The 12,207-nt window shown below is 41.7% G+C and overlaps 1 protein-coding gene across 1 annotated transcript in view; it reads right to left on the reverse strand.

The window, feature by feature from the left end:
* Positions 1-12,207, reverse strand: part of pdzd7a (PDZ domain containing 7a) — a 110,676-nt gene that overhangs the window by 20,189 nt on the left and 78,280 nt on the right. The window contains exons 15-16 of the mRNA XM_043713079.1: positions 11,425-12,078; positions 4,187-4,287 (exon numbers count right to left, since the gene is read on the reverse strand). Of these exons, the coding sequence (XP_043569014.1) occupies positions 4,187-4,287; positions 11,425-12,078 (755 nt within the window). The remainder of the gene's footprint in view (positions 1-4,186; positions 4,288-11,424; positions 12,079-12,207) is intronic.

Raw genomic sequence — 12,207 nt, forward strand, 5'->3', positions numbered from 1 at the left:
CATTCTGAAGTTTAAGTATTTTCTACCAATGACTTTTCATAGAGTCATAGAGATGCACAGCATGGAAACAGACCCTTTGGTCCATGCCAACCAGATATCCTAAATTAATCTAGTCCCATCTGCCAGTACTTGACCCATATCCCCCTAAACCCTTCTGATTCAGACCAATATCCACCTTCATTCCTAATGTACAGCTTATGCTCGAAACGTCAATTCTCCTGCTCCTCGGATGTTGCCTGACCGGCTGTGCTCTTCCAGTACCATGCTCTTTGACTCTGATCTCCAGCATCTGCAGTGCTCACTTTCTCCCTTCCTATTCATATGCCCATCCAGATGTCTTTTAAAAGTTGTAATTACACCAGCCTCCACCACTTCCTCTGGCAGCTCATTCCATACATGCACCACCCTCTACGTGAAAATGTTGCCCCATAGGTCCCTTTTAAACCTTTCCCTTCTCACCCTAAACCTTTGGCTTCTAGTTCTGGACTCCCCAACCCAGGGAAAAGACCTTGTCTACTTACACTATCCATGTCCCTCATGATGTTATTAACCTGTATAAAGGTCACCCCTCACTCTCCAACACTCCAGGGAAAACAGCCCCAGCCTATTCAGCCTCTCAATGATTTCAAACCCTGACTGAATGGTACTTTCCATTAACAGGATGCCTACCCACAACAGAGCAATGCCTCATACGAATTTCAATGCTAATGCAACATATTGTGCCCCAATGATTGGCTGATCAAGTCAAATCAGGTGTTCCATTGTCTGTTTGTAAAAGGCAGAGTAGAACTCAACCAGTCACAGGCATCACCAGAACTTGAGCTGCCCGCATCTGGGAACTTGGTGTCACATCAGCTGGTTGGACTGTGTGATCTCAGCAGATCACAATTTCTGTGTATTTGGGCATAAGCAAACAGTGTAATCTGCATGTACCTGCATCAGTGAAAAACAGATGGCAGCCCATGGTACTGCCTGCTCCCATGAGAGCAAGGCAAATTTGTGTTGTGCTACTTCCAAAGATGTTTTTGCCTATTTTATATTCATAATGTTAATAACATATAGTTAGTAATTTGCTTGAAGTCTTGGTGCACTGCCAGTATTTTGTTAAAACTTCTGTGCTGTCACAAATATGGTGTTTAATTGATCTGTTCTTCTCAAAACATTACCTATAGGCTTATGAGTGGGCATTCAAATGTCAAAGCAACAAAAGTTCACCGCCACCTTCTCAACAGCAATCAGGAATGAGCAACAAGATGACATCCTCTGAATTAACAAAAAAATTCGAACTGCCAGGAATACTGTCTCTCAAAATAATTAGATTGCATGCTTTGTGATAATGGTCTTTCTGCCAGTAGACTCATTTGATACTGCAACAGCTGATAAGTTACAAGTTTTGGAAGCGGACAGTACGCTTGTGAACCTCCTGTAGTCACAGACACCAGACATGCCATGATACTGAGACAGCTGTCCAGAAATACTTCCTTTCCACAGCTCTGCATTACAAATTGCTGACAGAATTGGTGGAACACGTGGATTCTTGGCTCTGTAAGCTGTCTGGCAGCTAGAGGTACATGGACAGCTGGATGGTTGATCAGTTAAGCAGGGGATCAGCTGATGGATCAAATATTGGACCACAAGTCAATATCCCTGACATGAGCAACACACATGATGGAGTTGAATGAGGAAGACTGGTGATGAGAAGAACAACATTCAAAATTTCAGCAATCTGAAACAAAATTTGGAGGCTCTTGATGATGGCACGGTGGCTCAGTGGTTAACACTACTGCCTCACAGGACCAGAGACTCAGGTTCGATTCCACCCTCAGGTGACCGTGTGGAGTTTGCACATTCTCCCTGTGTCTGCATGGGTTTACTCTGGGTGCTCCAGTCTCCTCCCACAGTCCAAAGATGTGCAGGTTAGGCAGATTGGCCATGCTAAATTGCTGGTAGTGTCTGGGGATGTGCACGCTAGCTGTGGGATATGTGGGGTTACGTGGATGAAGCAAGGGGGTGGGTCTGAGTGGGATGTTTTTCAGAGGTTCAGTGTGGACCCAATGGGCTGAAAGGCCTGGTTCCACGCTGTAGGGTTTCTATGCATCTATGATCTTCTAATTCGCATTATTTTTAACATGAGCTCTCTCATGTTATGATGGATAACTGAAATAGATTCTTGAATAAATTACTGCTTGCTCTCAATTTTCCCTTGTTACTCTGTTTCATGTTTTCAAACATTTATAGTGTTAGGTTATGTGGCATTAGTAGCATTTTAACTGAGACACTTATTTTTCACTGATGTCAGTAATAATTCAAATTCTGTGGAAAAGTAAATTCAATGGCTTTCAGTTCCTTACGGCAATGCAAGTATAAGACAGGCAACTGAAATACGTGATTCACTCAATAAAAACAAACTGACCTTTTACCAGAATCCCAAGGAACAAAAAAAGAACATTTAGATATATTTATTGCCTGAACAATACTAGCTGTTAAAACCAGCCTTTCAAAACAAGCTCAAGGTTACAGTTGGGTGTTAGGATTCTGAAAACAAAACAACTGGCATGATCTGAAAAGACATGGTTGTTGTCTCAGGATAAAACTATTAGAAACAACTAATTATGCTTCTTTTATTCTCAGAGAGTTAGGTAACAGGAGAAAGTGGCAAGATTACTGAGAAGAATTAGAATGTTCTTGCTCCAAGTACCTGATAAAATTTTATCATACTAAATCTGCCTCTAGACCTTCTTGGCACTATAAAAACTGACATGTCTGATGTCTATGAATACAGACACAGGTTAATAATTTGACTGCTCTTTCATACTTTATCTTACCTGCTCCTCACTGTTAACTCACTAACACTAGGATTAAGGATAGGGAAATCATCTTACTCAGTTAGTCCCATTCACATCACCAATTAAAAATTGGTAAAAATCCACATGCATATGACAGCGTCAAGGGTAAAGATTTAAATAAGTTCAAACAAGAAAGTTATATTGTGTTTAACAGCACTCAGTCTTTGCTTGTTAGTATAAAATGGGTGACAGTAAATTCTCAATTCACTTTATTTCTACACAATTCTACCAATTTGCATTGTAATGCCATTGGTGTGAGATGGATTACAAAAAACATAAAACAATCCAAACTGGATAAAGGGTTAGATCGTACATGCTTCCACTGGGTATGTTTTCAGCGGGGATTGTGGGGGCTAGGGTAAACGAGTGAGGGGTGCAGGATGTACATTAATTAGGGAGGATGCTCAGGCATCTTTGCAACAATTCCTGAGCTCCTTTCGATAACATGGAGAGTGAGCAGATGCCAAGATCAGCAGCCCACCAACTATACGTAAATGAATAATTAAGGATCAATTGAGCTTATTGAAAGTGCAATTAGCCCAAATATTATCCTGCCCATGCCTTAACATAATTGATACGGGACAGCAGGCTGGATTGAGCAGACCCTTTCTTTAAAGATTTTAACAAGTGTGGGAAGGAGGTGCACATGATCTCCAATGGATGTCCTTTGCACATCAGGAGCACACCCCCAATGGTAGTACTCCTCTTTCTTCTGACATGGATTTTAAAACCACTGCTCCAACACACTCCCTCCTCCCTAAAGTTGCCAATGCTCTCTTCCTAAGCTCCCTTTACCAGGGTCCAGGAATTCATTAGAATCTTTATCCTGGAACGCTCTGGAATTCTGATGTTTCTGTGGTGGCTGGCAGTGCCGGACAATCTGATTGGCTAACAGCAGAAAATTGAACTTGCTTTCACTGAGGGGTGCAAGCCCTCCTATTTATTAAGATTGGCCACCCAGAGTGTATTACGGCTGTGGGAAAGGTTTGTCTGGAGTTTGTTGGTTGGCTGGGAAGAAGGACAGTGGCCAAGTAGTCCACACCCCTGCAGTTTTCTGAGCAAGATTTAAAACAGAAGGATTAGATAACTCTTTTCAAGTCAAACTTGGTGAAGCTCATCATTAATATCTGAAATTGAGTTATTTAAAGCACCAGTGAATGGCTGAACAGATGCATCATGCAAATTCACGATGTGACTATACATTCTGTAAGCCTTTTAGTAATCTATCTTAACTGCAATTGTAGAAAAGTATCATCAATCTTTCAAAGAACAGTCCAATAGACTTACAGGTTTAGTTTATCTCTGAGCAGGGAAGCAGAACTGTTCAGCGATTGTATTACCTTAAGAGTTTCATTTACTGACGCAGCACCTCCTGGGAAAATCTTCTCGATTTTTACAACAGGTTGCACTTTAGATTCAATCCCACCAGAAATACTGATCCCTGGAGTTAAAGGGCAACAAAGTAAAATTGTTTAAGCTTTCAGAGCAACTCTTGATAAAGTGACTAAATTCAATATTAAATTTATTGTACGTGGAGGGAATCATAGAATGCAAGAGTAGAAAAGAATATTTAGACCATCATTGCTTTTAAATATGAGCCACCCAGTCGAGTCACCTGCAGTCTTTAATATTCCAGCCAATTTCTTTCTGAATATTGCAATAGAAAACAAGTTCAGAGGAATCAGGAAAAAAAAAAATGAGGAAATACTCAAAAGAGCAGAAAATCTAACCACAGGACTTTGGTGAGCTAAAAGGAAGAAAGCAGATAGTTAGACACCATTAAGAGATATTTCAGTGAAATAACAGAAGATGTTAAAAAGAAACAAAAGTTGTAAACAGCAATAATAGTGTACAACGTAATAAAGGAAAAAACTTCATACTCACACAGGAATCATTTTTACCAACTTTTGCCCTCTTTGTTTATCCTCTGACTGTAGAATAGCCTGATTTTTCTTTCTTTTCTCATTTTTTATATTCCATTGAAATGTTTCTACCTTTAGTATTCAACTTTCAATTTGAAAAGTTAGATATTGATGGCATTGTTGCGTACTTTCATCTTTTATTCTTTCTTTGTCTTTCAGCAATTGCAGCTCTCTTTTAATTTCTATTCTTTAACTGGAGTTAAAGGGAAAACTCTACATCCTGCAGCGAGTAACTCACCTTCTGATTCCCTAAAGCTTTCACACACCATCTACGAGGCACAAATCACTTGCCTGGAATTCCAACAACATTCAAGAACCTTAACATTATCCAATACAAAGTAGCTGTTTGATTGGCACCATATCTGCAAACATTCACTCCCTCCATCACCTATGCTCAGTAGTAGCAGCAATGAGCATCACTCAAAACATGCATGATAAAAACTCACCAAGGATCCTTAAACAGCTCTTTCCAAATTCATAACCTAAATGATAAGGACACTACTTGCAAATTCCCATCCAACCACTCTCCATCCCGACTTGGAAATATATCACTATTCCTTCAGTATTACTGGGTCAATATCTTGGAAATCCCTCCCTAAAATACTTTGAAGACATCAATTGCAGTGGTTCAAGAAGGCAGTTCACACCAACTTTTCAAGAGTAACTAGGGATGGCCAATAAATGCTGACCTAGAAGCAATGCCCTCATCCCATGAATGAAAAACTTTCCCTCTTTATTCAAGTATACTATCTTTTTTAAAAATAGAAGAATAAAATTCTCAATTTTTTTTATTACAGAGTATATATTAATTGCCTGTATTTATTGGCACTGGGGTCGAATGCATAGCATGGGAGCATAGCCACATGTAGAACAAATCAGGCAGAGTAGCAGGTTCCCATTGCTGAGCCAGTTAAAGTTTTTGTATCTCATGGCAATTCAACAATTTCATGGGCTGAGATATAGTGTTTTTTGCACAAAGTATGGTGGTAGATGTTTTAAAGACAACTAACTCTACTAGGGAGAGAGTCTATGGGATGAAGATTCCCAAAACATCACCAGCCTCAACACTGAAGCCACAACGCAACGAAGTCTGCTGGTCAATCAGAAGCTGACAGCCTCTGAAAGCTGTTGATAATGTTGGAGCCCTAGGCTCCACAGCACTGAAGGTTGTAATGGTGAGAAATGAAATCTTTTAAGAGGATCGTGGGGAGAGGGAAGTCAATGGGGCCAGAGACAATGGCAGAAGGGCACTCTTCAGCAGCTACACACTTTCCCATTATTTATGCCCATGGATGTATCTTCAGTTTGGGAAAAATAGAGGCCCCTCAATCTGGCAGGCAGGTTGCCCTGTTGGAAAGGCAGACACTTTTCTCTCCTGTAGGGAAGGCAGGAAATAGGGCCAGTGGAGGTTTGAGGCCCTTAAGTGGCGTAATTCATGGGAGCCTTATTTGGTAGGTTCCCTATGGACCTTTGTGTCCATAACCAAATTACTGAGATATCAGTAGGGGATAGGAATCTCAGCAGTAACCTGACCAAGTATTTGCCCTTATTGCCATGTGCCCTGCCACCTCTAAGGGAAGGAAGGAAATCCCACCCATGGTCTCTTTTTCCTTGTCACATCTCACAGGTTATCAAGATTTTTAAAGACAGTTTCACTGCACAATGGTTCAGTGGTTAGATTAGAGTGGTGCTGGGAAAGCACAGCAGGTCAGGCAGCATCCGAGGAGCAGGAAAATCGATGTTTTGGGCAAAAGCTCTTCATCAGGAATGACCCAAAACGTCGATTTTCCTGCTCCTCAATGCTGCCTGACCTGCTGTGCTTTCCCAGCACCACTCTAATCTAACCACTGAACCATTGTGCAGTGAAACTGTCTTTAAAAATCTTGATAACCTGTGAGATGTGACAAGGAAAAAGAGACCATGGGTGGGATTTCCTAGACTCTGATCTCCAGCATCTGCAGTCCTCACTTTTGCCTGGCTCAGCGGTTAACACTGATGTCTCATAGATCTAGGGATCCGGATTTGATTCCAGCCTCAGGCAACTGTTTGTGTCTGTGTAGGTTTCCTCTGGGTACTCCAGTTTTCTGCCACAGTCCAAAGATGTGCAAGCCAGTTGGATTAGCCATGGGAAATGCAGGATTATGGGGAAAGTGTAGGGGACTGGGTTTGGGTAAGATGTTCTTCGGAGGGTTGGTGTGGACTCAATGGGCCATATGGCCTGTTTCCACCCTGCAGGGATTCTATGATGATTCATTGTTTCCTGAGGTAACATTCAAGGTGACCAACTCTGGGCAAAACAAAAAAAGATACACTTTGCCTTTTGGGGTGTTTGCAAGACCTAGGTGAAGGAGGGAGGCCTCATCATTCGCTGAGGGTGCTGACGGTAGGTTAGGTTTGATTTGTAACTTTGTCACCAGCCCTGATTCTGATTCTGCCAGCTTAGGCTCCATCCCTCTGCAAGGAGTTGCTGCTGAAACCTGAACACATATCACTAAACTACCCTGGATGCTGCCTGACCTGCTGCGCTTTTCCAGCAACACATTTTCAGCTCTGATCTCCAGCGAATGCAGACCTCACTTTCTCCCCACTAAACTACCATACCCAATGCATGCAGAAACAAAACCCGTAGAACCAGGAGAAATCTGGGGCAATTATGTTTCAGGAACGCCTGACCTAGGTCATGGCATGCAAGGCCAAATTATGTAATGGTCCCAAAAAATTAAGTACGGTTGTTCACCCTGGTGATATTTGATTTTACAATAGTAAATAAAATCAGAAACCACTGGAAATCCTCTTGTAGCTCTGCTGCAAGAAACATAGCTAATACAGAGTTAATGATTTGGATATTGATATTGGGGTGGGAAACCTACTGATAGCCTAAATGTGGTGACAGTGTGGTGGAGAGAGAAACAATTCCACTCTGGCAGTCTGTGGGACCCAGGACAGTATTTTATATGTGCAATTAGCCAGCCATCCTTGTTAAAGGATGGTGGCCCAGTCCCAGGTACTGCCAGTAATGAGGGACTAACAGTTCTACAGTGCTACTGGGAAGTGGTGGCCACTGCTGGTGCTTCAATTGGAAGAGGAAGCTACAGATGGACAATGTCCTCACAACCAAACTTTATAGGATCCAGGGCCAATCAGAAAGGGCCAAGGGAATTGTGAGGAATTGGTGAAGATAGGTGGCATCATTGCTGTGGGGGCAGTAATTCCAATCAGGATTCCTTCCGTGGGTTATAACATGCTCAGATAAGAGAACAATACCTTTACTCCTAATCCAATTGGTAAAATGCTTGTGAGGATGCAATGTGGTCCTTAATTGGTCACTTAATTGTTTCAATTGACCCTGGGCATTGTGTGCTATCTGCTACCTTCCAACTTGCTAACAAGAATGGTATGATAGTGGGAATACAATGCTAACCCATCCCTTACTTTCCTTCACCATCCCTTTGTCTCCCATCTGTCCTCAGAAAGCTGGTAAAATTTAGGTGGGTGGTGGGAATTTTGTATTTTGGTGCCCTAGTCATAGAGTCATAGAGATGTACAGCATGGAAACAGACCCCTTGGTCCAACTCGTCCATGCCGACCAGATATCCCAACCCAATCTAATCCCACCTGTTCGAATATTGCATGCAATTCTGGTCTCCTTCCTATCGGAAAGATGTTGTGAAACTTGAAAGGGTTCAGAAAATACTTACAAGGATGCTGCCAGGATTGGAGGATTTGAGCTATAAGGAGAGGCTGAACAGGCTGGGGCTGTTTTCCCTGGAGCGTTGGAGGTTGAGGGGTGACCTTATAGAGGTTTACAAAATTATGAGGGGCATGATAGGATAAATAGGCAAAGTCTTTTGCCTGGGGTCAGGGAGTCCAGAAGTAGAGGGCATAGATTAAGGATAAGAGGGGAAAGATATAAAAGAGACCTAAGAGGCAACTTTTACACACAGAGGGTGGTATGCCAGAGGAAGTGGTGGAGGCTGGTACAATTGCAACATTTAAAAGGCATCTGGATGGATATATGAATAGGAAGGGTTTGGAGGGATATGGGCCGGGTACTGGCATGCATCTTTTCTCTTAAAATAGGATCACTGCCCAGAAAGTAGCCTGATGGACTCTGTACAGAAGGGAGGACTTTGTAGAAGAAAATTGAGCATTAATATCCCAACAATTAAGGAGAGTCAAGGGGGAGAATTGAGTATGGTGACCATTACAAAGGAGAAAGTACTTGGTAAGCTAAAAGGTCTAAAACTTGATAAATCTCCTGGCCCGGATGGGCTACATCCTGGAGTTCTGAGGGAATTGGCTGAAGAAATAGCAGAGGCATTGGTTGTAATCTTTCAAAAATCACTGGAGCCAGGAAAAGTCCCAGATGATCGGAAAATCGCTTTTGTAACCCCCCTTGTTCAAGAAAGGATCAAAACAAAATATGCAAATTAAAGGCCGATTGGCCTAACCTCGGTTGTAGGTAAAATTCTAGAATCCATCGTTCAGGATGAGATTTCTAAATTCTTGGAAGTGCAGGGTCGAATTAGATCAAGTCAGCATGGATTTAGTAAGGGGAGTTTGTGCCTGACAAACCTGTTAGAATTCTTTGAAGAGGTAAAACGTAGGTTAGACCAGGGAAACCCAGTGGATGTTATCTACCTAGACTTCCAAAAGGCCTTTGATAAGGTGCCTCATGGGAGGCTGCTAGGTAAGGTGAGCTACTGGCATTGATTGAGGATTGGCTGTCTGACAGAAGGCAGAGAGTTGGGATAAAAGGTTCTTTTTTGGAATGACAGCTGGTAACAAGTGGTGTCCTGCAGGGTTCAGTGTTCACTTTATGCATAAATGATCTGGACGAAGAAACTGGGGGCATTCTGGTGAAGTTCGCCAATGAAACAAAGTTATGTGGACAGGCAGGTAGTTCTGAGGAGGTGGGAAGGCTACAGAAAGAATTAGACTGTTTAGGAGAATGGTCCAAGAAATGGCTGATAAAACTCAATGTGAGCAAATGCGAGGTCTTGCACTTTGGAAAAAAGAATACAGGCATGGACTATTTTATAAACGGTGAGAAAATTCATAAGGTGAAAGTACAAAGGGATCTGGGAGTGCTAGTACAGGATTCTCTAAAGGTTGACTTGCAGGTTGAGTCCATGATTAAGAAAGCAAATGTTGGTTGTCATTTATTTCAAGAGGGTTGGAATGTAAAAGCAGTGAGGTGCCATTGAGACTTTATAAAGCTCTGGTTAGGCCCCATTTAGAATACTGTGTCCAATTTTGAGCCCCACACCTCAGCAAGGACATACTGGCACTGGACCGTGTCCAGTGGAGATTCACACGGATGATCCCTGGAATGGTAGGCCAAAGATACCTGGAGTGGTGGGCCAAGCATACGATGAATGGCTGAGGATCCTGGGATTGTATTCATGAGAGTTTAGAAGGTTGAGGGGAGATCTAATGGAAACTTACAAGATAATGCATGGCTTAGAAAGGATGGACGCTGGGAAATTGTTTCCGTCAGGTGGGGATACTAGGATTCGTGGGCACAGCCTTAGAACGAGAGGGGGCCAATTTAGAGTGGAAATGAGGAGACATTTCTTCAGCCAGAGAGTGGTGGGTCTGTGGAATTCATTGCCATGGAGCGCAGTGGAGGCTGGGACGTTAAATGTCTTCAAGGCAGAGATTGATAAATTCTTAATCTCGCAAGGAACTAAGGGATATGGGGAGAGTGCAGGTAAGTGGGGTTAAAATGCCCATCAGCCATGATTGAATGGCAGAGTGGATACGCTGGACCAAATGGCCTTACGTCCACTCCTATTTCTTATGGTATTATGAGCATTCATTCAGTTCGCTCATATTAAATTGATATTCAGTTTTGTACTGCAGTCAATAGAGTTACATATCAGACCTGTACACAACAGGTGACCAATTTGATGCAACCTGTTTGGAGGCACTGTTCAAAATGAATTTCTATCCCTGTAAGGCCAATGTTTTGCAGTTACAAAATTTGACTGACTTAACTATGTATAATTTAGCTCACTAAATTACCATGAACAAACAGATCTGCTCTTGTCTTTACACTGCAATTATCTACTAACAATTTTCATTGTCAGATAGTCTGGTACTTATTGCAGTAGGAACAAGGTTATGTGCAAACTCTCAGTAAAGGGAAATAATAGTGTCCAGAGGGCAGAAGTAAACAGCTGCTCAAATTGTACTGTTTACTTCTGTTGGCCAAGCAGCTTTAAAGTAACTGAAATAAAAGCTTAATTGCCCCAACAATGGGCATTCATCTGCTGTAAGGCTAAGCTACCTACAGAAATAGATTAACTCTGGTACCAAGTTGTGCTGGTTTTCCCTGGGCCAGCAGTTGGCCCCAACATCAATCCTCATCACCTCACAATCCCAAGATCAGTAGGAATAAAACAAAAGAATCCAGTGGTCTCAGTTGGTGTTTGCATCTGTGGACAGGATTGAGTTCTACCCTAATGTACAGTTAAATATTTGTCCAGGTTCATATGCAAAGACTAAATAGTATTACACACTGGTGCTTGTGACGTGAATCTTACACAGAGCAATCCCTATGAGACAGAAAAGGAGAAAGATACAGAATGTGGAAGGAAAATAATTAAGGCGTCATTTTATCATTTCTGGACAACTTAAAATGAAATCCATACCTAACGATTGCTTCATCTTGGAAATGTTGACCATCACCAACTCAGATTCCTGTATTTTCTTTTCTGTACTTTTTACCAATCCTGTTTCTTCACTGGTGTTATTCCTTTCTGCATGTGCATTTTCCAAAAATTCGTCAATCTCTGCATATATTGGTTCTTCCTCAAAACAATTTTGGCTGTGTACATTTGTGTTTTCTGTTTCTTTGCTATAGAATGACACTGACGAAGTTTCTTTAAACACATGATCTAATAAGGGTTGTGCTTTTTTGGATTTATTCACTACTGAATACAATGGCAAGTCTTTAATTTTCTCTGTTTTCTCTTTTATAGTTTCTTGATGGCTTGATTTTCCATTGCCAGCCGGCTCAGATTGGGTGGTATTGATATCCTGCTTTGCAGCAGATGGTAGTTCTGGAGTTCGAAAGGTCTCTGTTAATAACCAGTTTGATCTCACTGGTCTGCTTGAAGCTGTTTTAAAGGAAGTACTGTCTATGTTGTATGAATCCACTGGCACATCTTCTAAAGCTGTGAATGATTTAATGTTATTTCCTTTCCGCGGGGAGCTTGATATCCTCAGCTTTTCGATTTGTTCCATCATCATTCTTTCCTTTTCATAATCCTGAGATGGTTTCAGATGAAACCCACCTCTGTAATCTATAAAGGGGAAAAAAAGTCTACATATTTGATACATTCACCCCAAAACTACAAGTATTGTATATCCAACAAAGACCAGGAAACGGGCTCAGTAAAATTTGAAGAATAACAGGGAAAAATTAACTATCA

This window comes from Chiloscyllium plagiosum, chromosome 22 (assembly GCF_004010195.1).
Source record: "Chiloscyllium plagiosum isolate BGI_BamShark_2017 chromosome 22, ASM401019v2, whole genome shotgun sequence".
Taxonomy (NCBI): domain Eukaryota; kingdom Metazoa; phylum Chordata; class Chondrichthyes; order Orectolobiformes; family Hemiscylliidae; genus Chiloscyllium; species Chiloscyllium plagiosum.